This window comes from Anthonomus grandis, chromosome 14, assembly GCF_022605725.1.
Source record: "Anthonomus grandis grandis chromosome 14, icAntGran1.3, whole genome shotgun sequence".
Classification (NCBI taxonomy): Eukaryota; Metazoa; Arthropoda; class Insecta; order Coleoptera; family Curculionidae; genus Anthonomus; species Anthonomus grandis.
The window spans coordinates 667,569-689,871 of record NC_065559.1 but is presented as its reverse complement, the minus strand read 5'-3'; the positions used below and the strand labels follow the sequence as shown (position 1 = coordinate 689,871).

Here is a 22,303-nt window from a genome sequence, read left to right as displayed (position 1 = left end):
AACTTGGAAAACTACTTAAGATATTCTCATACTTTTTTCGCATCACAATACTGTGATTCCTGAGGATGGATTTGAGGGTAAAAACATCAGTCTAGGTTAAAAATTGAGGTAGCTAACGCTGTTTTGGTTGGGGCAGTTTTTTTTACTATTTTTTTCACTAAATTCTAACTTTCCTTGGGAATATCTTAAGAACTAGTGGGAATATTCTTAACAGGTTTTTAGTGCAAAAAAGGCCATTTCATACCAAACAATTTCATATAAGAACGATTATTGTACCTCAAAAACTTGTTGAGTTAGAGACAATTTTGTCCCCCAAGGTCCTAGAACCCTCTAATTTGAAGTTTTCAGAACCATATTGAAATTCAAGATTTTTATGCATTAGCCGACATTTTTGATCATAACTTGGAAACTACTTAAGATATTCTCATAATTTTTTCGCACCACTATACTGTGATTCCTGAGGATGGATTTGAGGGTAAAAACATCAGTCTAGGTTAAAAATTGAGGTAGCTAGGGCTGTTTTGGTTGGGGTAGCTTTTTTCCAACTTTTTTTCATCAAATTCTAACTTTCCTTGGAAATATCTTAAGAAATAGTGGTAATATTCTTAAAAGCGGTTTGGTGCAAAAAAGCACATTTCCTACCAAACAATTTCATATGAGAACGATTATTGTACCTCAAAAACTTGATGAGTTAGAGACAATTTTGTCCCCCAAGGTCCTGGAGCCCTCTAATTTGAAGTTTTTAGAACCATGTTGAAATTCAAGATTTTTATGCATTAGCCGACATTTTTGATCATAACATGGAAACTACTTGAGATATTCTCATAATTTTTTCGCACCACTATACTGTGATTCCTGAGGATGGATTTGAGGGTAAAAACATCAGTCTAGGTTAAAAATTGAGGTAGCTAGGGCTGTTTTGGTTGGGGTAGCTTTTTTCCAACTTTTTTTCATCAAATTCTAACTTTCCTTGGGAATATCTTAAGAACTAGTGGGAATATTCTTAACAGGTTTTTAGTGCAAAAAAGGCCATTTCTTACCAAACAATTTCATATGAGAACGATTATTGTACCTCAAAAACTTGTTGAGTTAGAGCCAAGTTTATCCACCAAGGTCCTGGAGCCACCTAATTTGAAGTTTTTAGTTCCACTCCCTTATCAAGTTATCATTAGCTTAAGTTCCTTGTTGTTGAAAAAAACCTTTCAAAGTTTTGATTGACATTCCGTACATTGTTTGGGCACGAAATAATAACCTTGAAAAGTTCTGATTGTTGCTTTTCGGGTTATATTGAACAAACGACCAGTTCCAGTCCTCCAAATGCCTTTGTGAGATCTATGAACCTTAGTGATATCAACATCAGTAAGCAGTATACCAGTATAGCAAAGTTTCTCGTATAAATACTTTCCTATATGTCATTTTTCGGTCTTAATTAAACATATTTTGAAATTTGTCTAATATGGCTGGTACTTACCGTTGTCCTCCAAAAACTGTAATGCACACCATTAAACAACAATAAGACAAAACCCGATATGTTTTTACAAGTTTATTAAAGTCATAAAAAATAAAAACCTAAGCGATAAATTCATAGGGAATGGGGGCCAAACTGACGGCTCCCTGGGTTCCGCTCACGATATGGGCCGGCCTAGGTTGGGCGGGTTGTCTCCTCAACTCGACCTTCACGTTCTTCTCCTTTGCTTCGCGACGCAATTTCTCGTTCTGTTTCACTCTTTCCAAAAAGTCTTGTCGGCACTTTGAGTGAGTTACGTGCTCGATACGGATGTTGATCCTTTTGGGGATGATTCTACCTCGGACTCTATCAAATATTTTCTTAATTATTATTAGTTTACTTGCCCATAATAATATGATAAGGGACAAACATATTTTGTAATCAGAATTACGTCCTTTATTAGATAATATCATCTTCATGAAGAATCAATGTGTGTTTTCACCATAGTAATAAATATAATAATAAATTCAAGCCTCTTGTACAGTATGGAAGCTGGATACACTAATAATTGTTACTATTGACACTTACATTCAGACCACAAATAAGTTCAAAGTTTGTAGGTAAGATGATGACTGAAACAATTGATTTAAAGAAAAGAATAATTAAGATTATTACCTCTTATTGACGATAACTCCCAAAGCATGGGCGGTAACATTAAATACACGTCCAGTTTTGCCATGGTAAACTTTGTAGGGCATACCCTTCTGTACAGCACCATTGCCTTTGATGTCTACAATATCTCCGATCTTGTAGACTTTCATGTAGGTGGACAAGGGAATAACTCCATGTTTTTTGAATTTACGAGAGAACAAATCTCTCGTTCCTCGACGGTAACCCTTTGAGTTGGTCATCTTCTGTAAAAAATGCAACAAATAATTGAGGTTAGGATGTTATCCACGTTTTCAAGCAAATTGCTATTTTGTTTACGGTGTTAAGTTTTTTTTGGTTTAATATTGCAAGTAATAAAATCTCTCGACTTATAGAACCGAAATGTTTACAAATTTATCACTTTTCTTTGGAAATATTAAGAAAAACGTGAAAAAGATGCTCACCCCGACCGATTTTTCAAGTCCAAAAGAAGTAAAAGAAAATGACGTGCGCGAATGACAGTTACGATGGCGTTTTTAACATTGACAATTGACGCTTCTGGTTCGAGACAGCATTGTGTACTGCAATGTTGCCAAGTGACCAATAGAACTAAAATGTTCACAAATTTACGTCTTTTCTTTGGAAATATTAACAAAACCGTGAAAACAACGTTAGTTGCGATGACGTTTCCGATTAAAGACAGCATTATGCACCGCAGTGTTCTCAAATGACAAACAATTTGACAGCGTTGACATTGACAGTTTGTTTCTAGGGTTTTCAATGTTGCCAAGTGACCAACAATTTAACAGTGTTGACACTAGACCAATAGAATTAAAATTTTCACATATTTAAGTCTTTTCTTTGGAAATATTAACAAAAACGTGGAAACAACGGCAGTTGCGATGACGTTTTCGATTAAAGACAGCATTATGCACCGCAGTGTTCCCAAAATCAAACAATTTGACAGCGTTGACATTGACAGTTTGTTTCTAGAGTTTTCAATGTTGCCAAGTGACCAACAATTTAACAGTGTTGACACTAGACCAATAGAATTAAAATGTTCACAAATTTACGTCTTTTCTTTGGAAATATTAACAAAACCGTGAAAACAACGTTAGTTGCGATGACGTTTTCGATTAAAGACAGCAACATGCACCGCAGTGTTCCCCAATAACAAACAATTTGACAGCGTTGACATTGACAGTTTGTTTCTAGGGTTTTCAATGTTGCCAAGTGACCAACAGTTTAACAGTGTTGACACTAGACCAATAGAATTAAAATATTCACATATTTACGTCTTTTCTTTGGAAATATTAACAAAACCGTGAAAACAACGTTAGTTACGATAACGTTTTCGATTAAAGACAGCATTATGCACCGCAGTGTTCCCAAAAACAAACAAGTTGACAGCGTTGACATTGACAGTTTGTTTCTAGGGTTTTTAATGTTGCCAAGTGACCAACAGTTTAACAGTGTTGACACTAGACCAATAGAATTAACATGTTCACAAATTTACGTCTTTTCTTTGGAAATATTAACAAAAACCGTGAAAACAACGTTAGTTACGATAACGTTTTCGATTAAAGACAGCATTAAGCACCGCAGTGTTCCCAAATGACAAACAATTTGACAGCGTTGACATTGACAGTTTGTTTCTAGGGTTTTTAATGTTGTCAAGTGACCAACAGTTTAACAGTGTTGACACTAGACCAATAGAATTAACATGTTCACAAATTTACGTCTTTTCTTTGGAAATATTAACAAAACCGTGAAAACAACGTTAGTTGCGCTGACGTCTTTGATTAAAGACAGCATTAGGCACCGCAGTGTTCTCCAATAACAAACAATTTGACAGTGTTGACATTGACAGTTTGTTTCTAGGGTTTTCAATGTTGCCAAGTGACTAACAATTTAACAATGTTGACACTAGACCAATAGAATTAAAATGTTCACAAATTTGCGTCTTTTCTTTGGAAATATTAACAAAACCGTGAAAAACAACGTTAGTTGCGATGACGTTTCTGATTAAAGACAGCATTATGCACCGCAGTGTTCCCAAATTACAAACAATTTGACATTGACAGTTCCTAGGGTTTTCAGCTTTTCCCCCAAATTTTCCTTATTTATTTCCACTAGATTGGAAATGAAATTGGCGTAATTTATGAATTTTTCTGTTTATTACCGAACGATATCCGGCGTTACCGAATCCGCGTTTAATTCTCCTATCAGTATTTAAAGTTGGGTGGATCTGCTGAGCTGTACATCATCAGCAATATATAAATTATCTTCATCAAACGCAGCAATTAGAGGTTGCTTGCTTGTGCTTGTGTTTTTTCTAGAATTCAAAACTGTAGCACAAGAACTGAGCTTAGTTTGCAGTTTTTGAACACTAGAAGCTGGACAAACAAACATCATGGTGAAAATACTTAAATATAAAGTTGGAGACAAAGTGTTTGCTAAAGTTAAAGGTTATCCTCCCTGGCCCGCTAAAGTAAGTATTATACAAAAATCTCCACCAAAGGCACCCCAAATAATGTTTTAAATTAGTAAAAACTCACAGGATAATGCACGAATACAGGAAAAATTTATTTAATTTGATTTAGGTGGTCGGCGAGCAGAATGCAAACACCAAAAACAGAAAATTGAATGTAGTATTTTATGGGACTAAAGAAATGTAAGTCTTGATTTATTTATGAATGTTTACATTAATGTCACTTCTCTTTTATAACACCAATTGCTTTTTAGTGGGGCTATAAAACCCGAGGATCTCTTTTACTACTTAAAGTACAAAGACACAATCGTGCAGAAGTATACAAAGAAAGCTGGTTATCTGGATGCCGTTAAGCAGATCGAAGAAGCCGTTAAAAAGGACGGAGGAGATGGAAATGATGGAAATGCCAGCGAAGATTCATCTATACAAGATATTGAGGTAAAATTAACATGTTAAATGTGATATAGCTCTTATACCTAACAATTTCAAAGGTATCTGATTCATCAGTAACATCGAGTGCATCAGAAAAAAAAGCCCCTAAAAGAAAAGTGACTTCCCTACCGGCAGGTGAGCCTGCGGCCAAGAAAGCTGCCGGTAGAGGAAGAAGGAGTGCTGCTGCTGCAGCAGATTTAAAAAATACAGGTTAGTACTAAAATGCATTAAATGTAAAAGTCAATAATATAACCTAAACTTTAGAAGATAGTGGTACCGAAGAGGTGGCACCCAAAAGGGGCCGAAGAAAATCCAACCTAACTAATGGTAATTTGTCTTGTTAATTTGATTGATTTTAATTTTAAATGGGCTGCTAATCAGTTTCAGATGAACGTTCCGAGGAGTCAGATAGTGCTAAAAAAGGCAATGAGTCAGACGGTATGTATGATAGATTTTTTATTTTTTTATTTATTGATTAATTTATTTTAGTGCCAGGTGAAACTAAGGAAAAAGAGTCCATTGAGGAAGAGAAGGAGGAATCTGCAAAGAAAATTAATGATAATGGTAAGTACACTTTTAATAGTTGCATTTGATTTGACCATTTTATTTTTTTTTTTATTCATTAAATGGGAAACCCCCATTACAAAAAAAATAAATTATAAAATACAATTATGTCAATAATTAATAATCCTTACTCAAACTATTAAGAGTTAAATTACTTAACTAAAAAAAAAAGACTTTGTATTAACTAATAGATTAGGAACATAAATTCTCACTTGGTTTACCCATCAAACAACATATTAATTAAAGATATTAATTGAACAATACTAAGTATTCAAAATTTTCATTAAACTACCCTTAAAAGACCCATATGAATTGCCAAAAACATCTAGCCTCTCCTCCCGATCCAAAAAATCTAGAGATCTCACCAAAAAAGAGTTTTTACCATAATTGGTTTTATATGGAACCCAATATGAAATAAATTATTTTGTCTAAGTGTTCTCTGAGGAATAGAAAATTTAACCTGGGAAAGTAAATCCGGACAGGATGTAATACCATTCAATAGATAAAACAGATGTCAAACATTGTTCTTCTTTTATCCAAAGACAAAACTTTAACATAATTCAATATTTGGGAATAATCATGATTAGCAATAAGATCCAAATTAAACATTTATTTATTTATTTAGCAATAGTATACAAAGTTAACAATGTTATAAACTTATAAATGTTTAACAATTATATAATATATGTAATGTATATCATCTTCTAATATATATAATCTTCCTAATTATTTATATTTTGTTCTTTTCATAACTACCTATTGCCCTAATTTAACCCACAATGGTAATTTCATACTGTGTGTGCGCCTAACAACGTTTATTAATTACTTTTACTGAGGTTTAAATCATTATAAAATATTTACCTAACAAAAATGCAAATTTTAGAAATACTTTACTCACTAAATTAATTTTAATTATTGTAACAAATACTTTTTATATTATAGATTATACTTAAAAGAAACTTACTTAAAATATAACTATTAATACCAAATATATTTTTTTTATATTAGATAATTAGTTTCATAATTACTATCCAGTATCCATTTACCAATTTTTTTTTTGACATTGTTATATGATTTATTTTTAAATTCTTGAGGTAGACTATTATAAATTTTTGGACCAATACAGCAAACATGATTTAGACAAATTGTAAGTCTAGGATTCTGTAGGCAAACATTATTCTGAGAAGCCAATCTAGTATTGCAACCATGAGATATACTTCTTTTATAAAAATCTGTTATTGGCATGATTCTTATAACTGACTTAATGAAAAGCTGTTTTATGTTTAGCAAATTGGTGTCTTTGTAAACTAGATTTGTAGGGTATCTTTTAGTTTTAAAAAGCATTACCTTAATGATCCATTTCTGTGCTATAATGAGCTTCTCCAAAATAGTCACACCCGCACTCCCCCATATCACAAGCCCATAACATATTATTGATTCAACTAGTGAAAAGTAAACTGTTTTTAGTGTTTTAAAATCTAATACGTTTCTTAGCTCATAAAATTTAAAGATCAGTTTTCTAATTTTATCAGCTACGCTTTTAACTTGTTCTTTCCATGACAAATTTTGGTCGATGATAATTCCCAAGTATTTTAAACTGGTTTTTCTCCCTATTGTTTTCTCACATTTACAGTTAATAGTTATCATGCACTGTGATTCATGCAATTTTATTTGTTGATAGTTAGGTAGATATGAACTTAAAATTGAAAAGGTAACGAATTTGGCTTTATCAACATTTAATGAAAGCATGCTATTATCCAACCAATCTTTAATTTTTTTCATCGCTATTTCAGCATTTTTCTTAGCAATTTCCCAGGTTTCCCTACATATTATAATTGCAGTGTCATCAGCAAAGCAGTATACAAAACCCTCATTTATAACTGATAAAATGCCATTCATGTAGATAATAAACAGCAACGAAGAAAGCACCGTACCCTGAGGAACACCGCACTCTACTATGGATTCATGGCTATGTTGTCCTGATATGTTTATTTCCTGCAACCTTTTAGTTAAATAAGATTTTATTAGATTATTTGGAACCCCTCTAATGCCAATATTATCCAATCTTCTAAGCAGAATACGATGCTCCACAGTATCAAATGCCTTTTGTAGGTCAAGAAACACACCAATAACTTTTTTGCCTTGATCCAGACTTGTTACTATTTTTTCTGTAACTCTACACATTGCATTTTCAGTACTCGAGCCCTCCCGGAATCCAAATTGATTTTCATTTAATAACTGTTATTTTTCTAGAAAGAATGTCTGAAAAACTGTTTTTTAAAACATTTCTCCACAATTTTACTTATTGTGCTTGTCAAAGCTATTGGCCTGTAGTTACTTAATTCTTTTCTATCTCCCTGTTTATAAAGTGGTAAAATAGTGGTTGTTTTTAGTATTTCCGGGAAGGTTCCCGTACTGAAAATAATGTTCGTGATATGAGTTAATAGTTTCAATAAGAATGAGCTATATTTTTTTATTAAATTTGAGCAAATACAATCTGTTCCTCCCTTAACCCCTTTTTTTAAATCAGTAATTTGCATATTGATATCTTTCTCTGAAACTGGATTTAAATAAAATGACTGACTTACCCTTTTGCCTAGATCTAAGGTGTTTGATTTGATTTTGCTGGCAATTTTTTTAGCTATATTGCTAAAATATTTATTGAATTCATTAGCCATTTGTTTTATATCAGTGATTTATCCACCCTCCCCACTGACACTGCTTATATCTACCTTACTTATTTGGTCATTTGTAGCTTCTTTAATAACATTCCATAGCTTCCTAGGGTTGTTAATGTTCTCCTTTGCCTGAAACTTGATAATATGTGTATTTTGCATATTTAATGAGCTTTGAAAGTGTATCTCTGAAAGTTCTGTACCTATTTAACAGCAATATGTTATGTCTATTTCCCATAAAATCCTTTTTTAATTTATCCCTATTTCTAATTGATATTAAAAGCCCTCCCGTTATCCATGGTTTTAATCTTCTGTTTTTATTACTATTGTTTGTGTGGAATTTAAGATAATAATTTTCATAGTATTAATAAAATTTTGCGTGCAAATTTCAGAATCCTGACAGTCCGTAACATCATCCCATTTTGCCTCCGAAATAAGTCTGTAAAATTTATTGTGATCAATTTTCTGAAAAGAATTTTGCTTATTTACTGGCTCACATTCAGTTTCCAATCTTATATTAAGCAAAATAGGATCATGATCGGTTAATTTATGTTCTAATATTACAGAATTTAATTTATTAAATATACTACTTTTACACTTTATAAAGAAATGATCTAAGCATGTCTGTGAATCACCAGCTCTTCTTGTAGGTTTATTAATAAGGCTTAAAAACCCATATCCCATAAGCATTGTCAAATAGTTATTTGTTTGTTGAGTCGATATTCATGTCACCCACTAGCAATTGCATTCTAGTGTGACTGGTCAATCTTTGTAGTATTGCATCTACGTTATCAATAAATTCATCACGACTAACTGAGAAGCCTCTATATGTTGCCAAAATGTCCATTTCACTATTGTTCTTTTTTAATGTGGTTCTAATTATTTTCAAGGAATTATGTTCTAAAATCTGATGGTCTAATAAATACTCTTCTTTTATGTATGTAACACATCCATCACATTTATTTAATGCACTTCCATTAAAAAATATTTGAAAACCAGGAATATTAAAGTTATTCAAGTCATACAAGAAGTGTGTTTCGGACATCACAAGCACATCAAAGCTCTTTCCACAAGCTTCAAGGAACACCAAGAACTGGTCAAAATTTTGGTAAATGCTTCGTATGTTAACATGCATTATGTTTATATCTCTTTCATTATTATTAAAAAAGTTTATACTAGAAATGTTATCACAAGCCTTAAAGTTTTCTAGGAGATCATCGATTTCTGTGAATGTATCTAAATATTTTGTTATAAATTAATAGTTTTAGCTCTAATTACTTACAGATCCTGTTCTGATCTAATATGTATAGGCGTATCGCCCTCTCTTTTCTTAACATATATATTTCCATTCAGTACATATGCGGCTTTTTACCCATTTTCTTGCTTAATATCTCTTACTTTCTTGAAAAGTTCTCTCTTCTTCATCGTTAAATCCTCATTTAAATAAATCTTTCCATTGGCACCCTCAAAACCACATTTCTGAACGGATATTCCTTTAATCTGTTTTACCTTTTTTAAGATTTTTCTTGTTTAGTGTGGAAATTTCTGAATCTTACTAATATTGGACCATTTTCTGCTTTATTTAATCTGAATCCTTCCAGAATGTCATCTTTGTCATATTGCACACCTAACGAGCCCATCATCTTGCAGGCAATTTTCCTTACATCCAAGTCATTCTGTTTTGGTACTCCAACAATTATCATATTGTTAGCCTTTTCCTCAATTTCCATGTTATCCATTTTCATTTCTAACTGGCTAACCTGCTGCTTTAGTGAATCATTCTCCTTTTTTATTACTTTAACTTCTTTCATAACATTTTCGAAGTGAAGTTTTTGTTCTTCAAAAGCTCTCGTCGTAAATTGAATGGACTTATCCAACTCATCAAACTTTTTCTCCATTGGTTGAAACATCTGCTTAAATGTTTGCTCAATAATCGCTTTTAGTTTTCTTTCATCCATTTCCATCAAATTGTCACTGTTTTCTGAGTTTTTACGCAATTTGTTTTTGTTAACCTCACTTATTGTATGTGATGCACAACAAATCAATTTTCCGCTTTTATTTAACACTTTTGCTTGCAAAGCACAACTTGGATGGTAGCTACACTTTTCACAGTCTACAGCATCCACAACTTTTTTCTTACAGACTTTACACTTCTTTTTCGAACTTTCTAAACTTTGCACACCATCCATGTCAACATAACCTCGATTACTAGTACCTAGACTAAGACTAGTCAACTAAGTACCTGGAAAGGTAGATTCCTTGGGAGCCAGGTACTCCATAGATTTTTTCCCTTAAAAATAGTTAATGGAGGCAGTTTAGCCCCATTTGCGTTGCCACCCATGAGAACTGTCGTACTCTCTCTTCCAGGCCCGGTGGTTATTCTTGAAGCAGGGGCATTTTTCTGACCCACAATTTTAGTTTTAGTTGGATCGAGTGTAAAACTAGTTTCGTCGATGTTATAAATCTGAGAAGGCTTATTTTGCAGGTCGTTATTTTCTAAGGTTGTTTTTAACATGTCAAAATATTGTTCAATCACAAATGGAACATTGGCTTTTTTTCTGGCACACTCCAGTCCTTGTGCTTTTTTTTAAAGGATAAGAACCAATCCTCGCCAGGTTTAAATGGCGTTTTTATATTATTCTTCGTGACATACTTTCCCACCAATTGTAAGATTTCCTTTCTGTTGAGCCGCCAACCCCACTTTTTTCTTCATCAGCCGCAGGTATTGCGGTGGGTCTTCCTTTGGACGTGCTTTTTGATCCTCGGGTTCCTCGAAGGTGTTTTTGAAGAGTGGAAAATGGGATTTGATACCTCTGGGCAGCACCACGAATACTGATACGATTTTCTTGGATGTTTCTGATCGCATCTTTTAAAAGTTCAGCACTGTAAGGAGGGTCTTGTTTCTTTTTTTTATACACTCTCACCATTTTGAAGGAACTGTATAAACTAGTCTTAGATCGGTCCTATTTTAAAGATTTCCACACTGTCTTTACAATTAATTAAAGTCTTTGGTAAGTATTTACGCTATTTCTTCGATATTAGTCTTAGCCCGTAACAATAGAGAAAATGATAGGTTATAGCCTAAAAACTCAAGAAGGAGGAGACTGGGGTAAATGTAATCGCTGGCATACATTTTTTGTTAAATATCGAAAATCAAATCTGATAACTGCAGAATCAACATTTTTGTCGAAAATCACCTAAGGGAGCAAAATATTACAACTAATATTAGCAGTAGTAATAGGGAATTAAAATTCCTAAAAGGCACTCACAAAATTATTATAAATGTCAAAGTACAAAAAAGAAAAAGGGAAATCTTTGAAACTGGAACTAAGAGGTTAATAAGAAGTAATATAGGTATAAAAAGGGTCATATTTTCGAATTTCGAAGAAAATATGTTCCAAAACGTTATAAAAAAATCATATAAGGCTTGATTATATCTACCCCACTTCACCCTACTTAACTTGAAATTTCAGGTGTAATAAAAGAGTCCTCGAAAAAGACAGAGCCAGTGACAGAAAAAGAAGAAGGCGAAACACGAAAGAAAGAAACAGAAACAACCGAGTCGGAATCCGAGGTGGAAACAAAGAAACCCTCAGAGGAGAAAATGGAAGACACGACCACGGCGAGTGAAACAGAAAATCTGTCCAAGGAGGATAAGAATAGCACTAACGAGGGCGAAACTTCCAATGAGAAACCGAAAGAGTAGGTGCACTTTAAACTATTAACTGTTTTTTTATGACGCATGTAAACAAATATCGGTTTAAATCATTGTAACAATTAACTTACTGTATTCTATGAAACTGGGTTATTGTGTTCCAAAAAATCAAGAAGCAATATGTTGAGTCACAGTTAAGGTACATACAGTTTAAAGCAATTATTACAAAGTGCTATTAAGATTTAAACTTATTAATTATTATAACTAGATTAAAACCAGTAAGCCAGTCAATGTGTTGTACCAAAATATAGTATATTACAGTAGATTTGGACCTTGTAGTTTTGCACTTTCCTATTCCTTATTAAGTCCATATTCCACAGTAGTAGCAGTAATATTGTGCATGTAAGTAAAATTCCTTTTCCAGTCTATAATTAACTATACACAGGATTTGAGGAATTCTGACAGGAAAGAAATTTAATTATTCAAGCAGAAAATCGTAATTCAATTGTATCTATCACAATCTAAAAACAGATAACTAAGTGATCACTTTGTTTAAAAACTACTTATCTACACAGAATATATTTATAACTTACTATACACTCCTATACACATAATTACATAAACAATCCTTGCCTTTAAGGTAATTAGGCACTAAGTATATATTTTTTTAAACAGTCCCAGCACCTTCTATATTATCAAGTAAATTTATTAAGACCCTTGTAAAATGTGATAATAGTATCTCACTCTATTCAAATGGTAGTGGCTATTCCAGTTTCTTGTAAAATGTATATCAGCTCTTAATGTTAAAAATTCAGTTTAGGTATGAAAAAATGCAGTCAAGATGCTAGACAAGCCTAAGTTTGGTTCGGAGAAGGTTTTTTGAGAATTAGCGTTTTTATGATACCATATTTTGACTCGTCAAAGGCGTTTGACACCTTTATATGAACCCTAGAACAATCACTCTCTGAGGCAATCTCTGTCTCTTATTAGAGTATGTAAAACAGCGTCTATCTATACATCATTATACAAGGACTCAATAAAAGCTGCCTTTAATTATGTGAATAGTCTTCACTGAATTTTGCTGTTAAATAATGTTTCATTTATCCTGTTCTTGCGGATCCAAAGATTCAAACCTGATAACTAAAATCCTCTGAATAATAACAACATTTTAGGGCATATTATAGAAAACACGTCCGAATGTTAAGAACATAATTTTGACGTTAATAAATGTATGCTCAACATCATCTTTGAAAATTGCCGACAAGCTTTTGTTCTACTTTATAAGGCTTGTGCGATGTTTTCATACAATTTCGTATATTTAATAATTAATACTTTAGTTAGGTATGATTTAGTACTAACAACCTTTTTCTTTATAGGTCCATTGAAGGTAATAACGACGACGCAGGAGGAAGTAACAAAGACGAAACGACGTCCGACGAATCGCCCGTCGCTGTCAAAGTGGAAATCGTGACGAAACACTTGTTACAGAACAATATCCAATATGTAAGTATAAGTGTTACATGAGTAGAAGTTTTTAATTTTTTTGTTTAACGAAAATTTCAATTTTTATTTCTTTGATACCTAAAATTAAAAAGTGACATTTTTTAACTATTTTTTACGATTTCCATGTAGCAAGTTTCTCCTATCAAAGGCAAAAAACTTAATACAATAATGTATTTTTTGATGATTCCATTTAGTTTTTGAGGATATCAAAGAACATGGTGTGTAAGCAACAAGATTAAATGAATAATACTTTAAACTCAGAAACTAAATAAACTCAAATGGAATCATCAAAAAATACAGCAACGTTCCACTCTATATTGTTTAACGAAAAGCTTTAATTTTCCTGTTCGCCTTGAAGAAGGCCTAATATAGGCCGAAACGTTGCCAATTAAGGATTGAAACGTCGAGTCACTGAAATAACACATTAAAACAATAATTGTCTTCGTTGGTAAGGTTCCTTTAGGTCATAATTTATGTCAAAAATAAACCAGTGCGGATCTGCTAAATAGGGTTGTAATGGAGAATAATAAATTTACCATTCGCTCGATTATTACATAATTATCTGAGAGAAAACATACCAAACAATGGCAATAAGTAAAACTCCATTCCCTAATAAAAAACAGACACACACACGGATTTTTTTTAAAGTAAGTTTATGCTTCTATGGACATCCACCTATAACCAAGGAACGTTTTAATTTTTTTTCATTATTTAAATTATAACTCTATGTCTTTATTTATTTACTATGCAATAGGGTTTCCTTTAAATAGTACTACAGGATCTACCAATAAGAATGATATAAATTTAAATTGCTAAAAAATAAAAACGAATTGGTTAATTTCTATGATTAATGTTTCATGTTGTAGTTTATTATGTTTTAAATAAAATTTCATTAAGATGTCCACCTCGGCTATGGCGGCAGACGTTTAGACGATGAACCCAATTTTCAATCACTTTTTCTAACAAGTTGGGCTGAATTTCGCGAATAACCCTAGTTATGTTAACTTTCAACTCATTGATGGTTTGAGGATTGTTAGAATACACCTTCAACTTCACATATCCCCAAAGAAAAAAGTCCAGGGGAGTTAAATCACAGGACCTTGGTGGCCAGTTGATATGGCCATGTCGCGAAATTATTCGATCTTCAAAACGCTCTCTTAATAAATTAATTGTGGCTCGGGCGGTGCAGTGTGATGTTGCTCCGTCCTGTTGAAACCAATTCTGTTCGAAATCTCCACCATCAATTGCAGGCCAAAGAAAGTTTGTTATCATGTCGCGGTAGCGCTCTCCGTTGACTGTCACAGTACGCCCCCCCTGCATCCTCAAAAAAGTATGGACCGATAATTCCACCGACATGACATGCAAACAACACCACACAGTCACTTTTAACGGGTGTAATGGCACCTGTACTAATTTCTGGGGATTGAAAGCGGCAATTTTGCGTATTGACAACGCCACTAAGACAAAAATGGGCTTCATCCGAAAAGATTATTTGTTTCCCAAAATCGGCATTATATATATTAAACGTTCTTCGCAAACCATGGTCAGCAGGCTTCAATTCTTAAGTTAGAACCAACCATCTTATATGGATGTAGGCCTAAGTCTTTCTTCAAAATGCGCCACAGAGACATTGGTGAAATGCCTAATTGCCGAGAACGGCGCAAAACAGACACATTATTATTCGCGTCAACACTTTCTCTTGCAGCGGTCCTTGCACTGTTTTGTCGCGTTGGTGGCTTATTATCCAGAAGAGTGTACTACTCCCGTTCAAACTTATTAATTGTGCGTCTGATTGCAAGCCCAGAAGGCCGTCCACGATGTCTAAAAACTTCTCTAAGAGCACGATAACAAGCTCTAACCGATTACGCATTTTCGTAATATTTTTTCACGATAGCTTTACGTTGCTCTTGACTTTAACGATTCATGATGAAATGTCAAAGTATAGTTAACACAACTGATGCTTGATCCGCGTTTTGACACATACCATTTTGCGTACATGGCCCACTAAACACTAAAATTATAAAATACTTTTATGATGCAGTACTTTATATATTAGTTCCAATCTATGTCTAAATGATGCACTACTACATGTAAACTAACAGGAATATACGTATTAAATAACGACAATTCTATTTTCAATAGTATATTTCCCTAAGAGTCCCCTTTACCTGCATTTATGAAAAACATACTGGTTTTTCTGCTGGTACGCATAAGATCATGAAAGTTTAGCAAATTATAGCATTGATGAACAGCCTATTTTATTAATTAATACTTTGTGAACTTTGAGACTCTCTATATTTACAATCTTAAGTCTTCTTACAGACATAAAGTTTCGTATATTTTTCGAGTTGTATTTTCTTATTTTAGAGGTTCATATGCATTAACGTATTTATTCTATTTAACTTTGCATCACTAAAGAATTTGACACCCTGGTCCCTGCTAGTCTCGCCAAAGAAACACGATATACGGCTAGTAACGGGTCAGAGTAAGATAGAAAAATCATTCTTTAAACCTGTATATAGTCCACCCCTCCCCCAATTTAGCTCAAAGCTTCACAAGTGTGGAAGACATTTTGAATTGCTTGGAGTTAATTTTAAAATTACTCTGAAAGTTTGCATCATAATAAATGATTTGGTATTTATTTGGAAAAGATAGAAAAGCCCTCAAATGCCTGGAATTAATTTCAAAATTACCCTCAAAGTCTGAAACCAGTTACTTGGAAAAGATAGAAAATTAATCCAAAATGCCCGGGAGACTTAAGAACCAGAATCACATTCCAGGAAGAAACTTAAAACGCATCCTACAAACGCCCATGAGCATCTACAAGAAATAATGACTTAAATTGCCCAAAAATCAAATGCCTGGACTTGAATTACTCTATAAGCCTAACGACTTTAACTGTATTTATATAAATTATAATAATATTAATGTCCGCAATCAGATTGACCTTATTTACACACTTTTCAAAAGTATTCATTAGATTTGACAAGTCTGTTCTCAGCACAAAGGTTTCTACTTTTGGTATTTCACTCTTTCTATTTTTCTCTCCTACTTTGATGTTGTTTTAAATGACGTCAATCGGGATCTATCCGTAGATTACTTAGCTTTTGCTGAAGACTTTAAAGTTTACTGTGCGATTAATACGCTGCAAGACTGTGAAAACCTCCAGAGGAACCTTGATATATTTGACTGTGGGACAAATATTCTTCTAAAAATAAAGTTTTCATATTCAATAAATAATAGAATCCTTAATAGTTCATATATAATTTATGATCTTGGTGTGACATTCGACCCTACGCTTTCTTTTCTTCCATATAACGAGGATGCTTCAAGGTTTTCCACATATTGAATTTTTTCTCTTAATTTTATAGACAATCCTAAGAAATAAAGTTGATTGCCGACAATCGCTCGAAAAATTGGGGTTTAATGTGGCTCATTGAAGTTCGATTTCTTTACATGTACGATTGAAGAGATAAAAAATTTACTACTCAAATAACCTTAAATGTACCTATACTGCTGTAATTTTTGTGGCAGTTTCATTAAGTTAGATTTTTAGTTTTAAGTGAGCGTCACATTCTAAATGTTTTTGTTCTATTATTATGAAATCATTGCACTATAATTAAGCGTTAGCCTGTAAAGCATTTGTTTGTATTAAATAAATAAATAAATAAGTATAAATACCTGGAAATATTAATAACTTTTTGGCTTGAGTTAAAATTCAGTAGGTACACCGGGACTATTATTGTTAATTAAAATTCACGTGCAACAAATGTACTATTTTATCCATTTTCAACAGCTGTTCTTTTCTTTTTCAGGCGGAACATGTGAAGAAGAACGTCGATTTGTATAAAAGTAAGTTACCTCAACTTGTACACAGTTATGTCCCATAAAAGAAAGACTTATGTCGGTAATGGAATATTGTCAATTTTGTCTTTTATTTGTATTTTCTCTTAAAAATGTACAAAATGATTTAACGTATCGTATTTTAGAAACTAATAGTTTTTGATTAAGGCCTAACGAACTGTTTAGTTAAAATCTTAGGAGAAATTTTAGGCACGTTGCATTAAATTTCTCTTATGATGTACCGTCACGGCATACATAAAGGTGCTTCTTTTAATTTATTAATATTTTTATTAATTGGCTTTTAATATGTGTAGTACACGCACAGGGCATTTTCTTCATTATGTATTGTTCTTAGGGAAATATATTTATATATTATGTAACTTTTTTTAAATGAAAATCTGTATCTGTAACTCTACTTCACTGGTGAGCAATTTAGACTAAATATTGCCTAAATATGCATTTTCGCCATGTAGCAAACGGAAATCTCTTGGACCCTTTTATTAGCCAGTTTATCCGTGTGATGTTTGGTACCACTTACTTGATTCCGAATTTACCAAATGTCCAAATAAACTGCTAGTACTGCAATTGTAATTTATTTCTAACAACTATGTGGACACTAGAGAGAGAATGGTGGTCAAAGTCAACAAGTGAAGGCTGACTTTTAATGAATGAGGATAAACATGCACTCTGTTTGATTTAAACAATTTTAACAATTTGATTAAAAAAAATATATACATACATACCACCTTTTCTTCTCAAACGGTTCTTTTACTCAGGAGAGAAGAAAAAGCTAATAGATTACCTTTATAGTTCTCCTAACATAAAATACATTGTATGAGCTATATATGTCTTTTTTTTATGCAGATAAACCAGTGGAAAAACGTCACTGCACTCAAGACGACACCCTAAACGTAAAACTGCCGTCCGGCAAGATCTGCGGCATTAAAATCCACAAAGAATGGCCTCTGAATCACGAGAACGAGTACGAGAGAGCCCTTTACGACGAAAAAGTAATTAACAACCTCCTTTTTTTATGAAATTTACATACATAAACATTAACCCTTTGTTGGATATACACTGAAAATCAAAATGTGGTAATTTTACAGCAAATTTAGTAGGTCATAATATGTTGCCAGTAAAAGAAGTGGTAAACTTATTTTAGTACTGTAAATTTAAAATATCTGTAGAAATGTGAAACTTTTTTGTTCTGTAATTTTACTGCGGTCTTCTGTAAAATGTAAGCAATAATTAAACATTACAATTTTATACAAATTTATTTTGTAGTGAAACAAAGGATAAAAGATAAACTTAATGTAATTAACCTTAAATATTAGGATTTATTAAGCTATAAAGATTTAACATGCTTACATGCAGGAAAAACAATATGGGCCCCTTATTGTGTTTGTTTTTTGAACTACATGTTTTGTCAAAGTAATGTTTAAAAGCTTAATTTCACTAAGTTTATTTTTAATGGTACATATACTAAAAAAACAACGTTAACATCCATATTAATACAAATTTTAATATAATTCCAAAACTTATGCGATTCCATATTTCTTGACTTTCAGGTTTGATGTTTTTAAAAAAAAAAAAAAAAAAAATCGTAAGCTGTTAAAAAATTATATGTTTACAGCCTGTACTTACATCAAATTGATAATAAAAGGCCGACAAATGTGCTTTAAAGTAATGTGCCAGTATCCTCAGTGACTACAGCACGATTTCGTCCTGATCTTCGTCAAAAATAGTAAACTTCTTATACTTAGCTTTTTGGGTCAGCTTTGAAAAATGCCAAAATATAGCTTTTTTTAGTAAAAAGCACAGGCCATTTTTTTTTAATACTCCCAATTGTAGGCGGATCAGTATTTGTTAGGAAATCTCTTTGTTTTTTTCTTATTAACAAATCTTTAAACTTGGTGTGGTCCAATACTATTAATAATTACTTTCGAATTACTAGCATCATTTTCTATTAGTGGTTTCACGTTAATGCCCAGCAGTTCTATTAATGAGTTTCTTTTTGTGAATTTTTTTGTTTGAATTGAACGTTTGGTCTAATAAAATAACTTATTCTCTTGGTAATTCTATTCATATACCAATTTCGATCTTGCATTTGGCTTACTAAGATGCAAGCTGCCTAACATTCGAATTTACAGGTACCTGTGATGTTATAATAATGTAAGCAGGGACTTTTAACCGTATTTCAATCAGTTTTACGGGCTTCTGTCATTTTCGTGACGTTCTGTAAGAGTGCCAAGTTTTTTAACCATATGGATTAATTTTTATGCAAAATAACTATATCGACAGTAAAAAAGCTGTGTTTTTCTTAAATCTAGTATCATTTAGGTTAATTTAATAAATATAGTAAATTCAGATTCTGACATGGTAAATTTGCTTTAATTATAACAGTTAATACTGCTGTAAGATTGACGGACACATTTAGAGTGTAGGTTAAAAAAACTACTTTATATATTTTAGTTATTATGAGATCATCCAAATATAAAATCGTACATTTCGGCATAATTATATAGACTTAAAAGTAATAAGTAAATGCTCAATTCAAACAAAGTTTTTGTCAGTCTCAGTTTGCAATATAATTAATTCCTTTGAAGAATTAATTAACAAGGTGTAAATCACAACTAAAATAAAATAAAATGATAAACTATATCCAATAAAAAAAATTAAGCAAGCTATGAGGAAATAATTCACATTAATCCTTTATTTATTTATTTTTAGACCGCCAAATTGGCTTTAGAAATTAGGGATCTACTGAGTACCGGTAAAAAAACCCCGAAACAGATCGAGGAACTGGAGGTGATTCCCAACATTAAAATGTCCCCGGAAGATCTGAAGGAAATCACGTACGCGAAAGATGTTGAGTCGAAAACGAGACGACTGGATCGACTTAAAAAGGAGGCGGATTTGGTCACTTGGGATTCGACCATTAAAAATAACTTAGGTAAAGAAAATCGCATCATCTCCCTTAAAGATAGAGAGACACACACACATACACTTTTCTGATCAAAAACTTTAATATGTATAATAAGATTATCAGTATCTATATTGATTTTAGAAAATAAAATTGCTTGTGTTTTTTGAGGGTTAATCAACAAAGAGTTATGCTCCGCCCAATTAGAAATGTTGCTCGAGTCATCATTGATTTTTGTAATTGCTCTGATCAGAACTTTAGGTTCACTTAAAGGGTATATCTGAATAGATAGAAACAGAGATATGGTACAGGCAATTATTTATCACATTTTCAATACCAGAGGTGAAAACTGAAAACCAAAGAGGTTCAAGAGCCCTGAGGTACCCCTGTCTCCACCATCTGAAAATTGGACATAAGTAGATTACCCAGTTCATCATGCAAATAATGTTGAGAAATCAATTTTTTTTTCATTTTAATGTCAATCCAATAATTATAATCTCTACCTTTAATACCCCGTAATTAATTACACCCAAAATAGAATACATTTAATACAATTTAAAAAATCTTTTAAGGCTTAGATAAGGCCCTTCCCGATGTGGCCCTTAAGGACCTAAAGGCCTTCAAAACGTTCGAGAAGGATCTGGACAGTTTAATGTTTAAAAAGCATCCGCACGTCTTGGACACAATCAGAAGGTAAGCCTCCATGTATATGACTCATGCATCAAATACATTAATTTCTTTGCGCAGACTGAGAAAATACGTGGGGAACATCAAAGAGTGGAGCATGACCGAGAAGGATCTCGAGCATTTCACTAAAATGGCCGAGAAAATTAGAAACGAGGCAGAATGGATTTATAATCAAATTAAGGTGAGTCACTTTGGTGGGGTTTGTTTGTAGTAGAGTAGTTACGTTCACTATTTGGCATAGAAATGTAAAAAATGGTATAGTTGTGATTATACTGCATTTCGACATGTTTTTTGATGTTTTTACAGTAAATCAAAGATTCGGCTTACAATTACACCATTCTTTCCATGGTATTATGATAGATTTACTGTGCTACTGGTATTTTTCCATTATCTATTGTCTTACAGGCTATTATTCCCTTGCCAGAAGAAAAAGGTTCGTTCTGGGACGGTTTTATGGACTTGGTCAGCGAATTTCGGATCAGGTGCAAGGACTTATCGGAAAGTGAGGTTCTGGTGTTATGCGCCGAACCAGGTATGGACTATAACAGATTTTTTTCTGCGCATAACCAAATATACCGTTTTTTTTAAATTTTAGATTCCCGGCAATCCTTCCTGGATAAAATCGACGAATTAATTGATCCAGAGGTAACACACTTAACTCACCGATACCTTATAATTAGTAATCATTAAACCTAACGTCAATAGATAATATATCAATAAATAAATTTGATACTGTCGTTAAATATTTGTATACCGCTTGGGCAAACTCGGGTCTTTAGTGCAGTGTAAAATTGCAATAACTACAACTTAGTTGCAAGTTAAAAGGAGAACGACGGAGTAAGAAAGGAGGCAGTATTGACGTTCTCTCTTTAACTTAAGACTTTGTATACTTTGTCTATTGTTTTTTTAACTTATATGTTCTTCTAGGAGGCAAACGTAGGTGCTTCGAACCCGTCCGAACCCGTCCTAAAAGAAACCTGCGTTAAAGGATGGGCGGATAAGAAGTGAACGGCGTCGACACGAGTCAAACAAAACAATTGTATAAATACTATCGCTATTTTTTAAGACTTAAGGTCAATTAGGCCTTAGAAGTTTTAAAGGTTTCATTTTGAAATAACGGCCGTTCTGACCTTGGATTCTTAAGGATAGTTCTATATTTTTTAGTAAAGAAAAGTCCATATTTTCCTACTGTAAAAACGGTTTTACTTGGTTTTTCTCAGTTCACTTATTGCGTTTTAGTAGTGCGTTACTAATCATTGCAATCACTTACATTCTCTTTTATGTATTGGACATAAAAGTATATATAATTTTTTTTTAAATAAATATATCATTTTGTATTAAAAAAGTTGTTTTTTTTTTAATTTATTAATAATTCCAAGGCAAAACCCATAGTTCTTCATCAAAGCACCTACCGAATTCAAATTTCCCTCCAAAA

The 22,303-nt window shown here is 32.7% G+C and overlaps 2 protein-coding genes across 2 annotated transcripts; one reads left to right on the top strand and one right to left on the bottom strand.

Annotated features, from left to right (window-relative positions):
• Window positions 1-1,532: 1,532 nt before the first annotated feature.
• On the bottom strand, window positions 1,533-2,712 carry LOC126744427 (60S ribosomal protein L21). Its single transcript, XM_050451839.1, has 3 exons — window positions 2,560-2,712; window positions 2,123-2,361; window positions 1,533-1,813 (listed from the first exon to the last, which is right to left on the bottom strand). Exons 2-3 carry the CDS (start codon window positions 2,356-2,358, stop codon window positions 1,570-1,572), a joined length of 480 nt encoding a protein of 159 aa, XP_050307796.1. The 5' UTR covers window positions 2,359-2,361; window positions 2,560-2,712; the 3' UTR covers window positions 1,533-1,569.
• A 1,495-nt stretch (window positions 2,713-4,207) lies between these two features.
• On the top strand, window positions 4,208-22,213 carry LOC126744417 (PC4 and SFRS1-interacting protein). The gene is made up of 17 exons (XM_050451821.1): window positions 4,208-4,586; window positions 4,699-4,769; window positions 4,841-5,024; window positions 5,078-5,228; window positions 5,283-5,345; window positions 5,400-5,456; window positions 5,508-5,582; window positions 11,731-11,959; window positions 13,289-13,415; window positions 17,231-17,267; window positions 18,123-18,268; window positions 19,989-20,211; window positions 20,754-20,874; window positions 20,929-21,049; window positions 21,274-21,400; window positions 21,464-21,513; window positions 21,796-22,213. Exons 1-17 carry the CDS (start codon window positions 4,509-4,511, stop codon window positions 21,874-21,876), a joined length of 1,941 nt encoding a protein of 646 aa, XP_050307778.1. The 5' UTR covers window positions 4,208-4,508; the 3' UTR covers window positions 21,877-22,213.
• The last annotated feature ends 90 nt before the right edge of the window (window positions 22,214-22,303 follow it).

Excerpts from the sequence above, each read along its gene's own strand:
- LOC126744427 (XM_050451839.1), bottom strand. The coding sequence starts at position 2,358 with ATGACCAACTCAAAGGGTTACCGTCGAGGAACGAGAGATTTGTTCTCT. Across the intron at positions 1,814-2,122 it reads GGAGTTATCGTCAATAAGAG|AGTCCGAGGTAGAATCATCC; the intron begins GTAATAATCTTA and ends AATATTTGATAG.
- LOC126744417 (XM_050451821.1), top strand. The coding sequence starts at position 4,509 with ATGGTGAAAATACTTAAATATAAAGTTGGAGACAAAGTGTTTGCTAAA. Across the intron at positions 5,025-5,077 it reads CATCTATACAAGATATTGAG|GTATCTGATTCATCAGTAAC; the intron begins GTAAAATTAACA and ends ACAATTTCAAAG. Across the intron at positions 20,875-20,928 it reads GTCTTGGACACAATCAGAAG|ACTGAGAAAATACGTGGGGA; the intron begins GTAAGCCTCCAT and ends TTCTTTGCGCAG.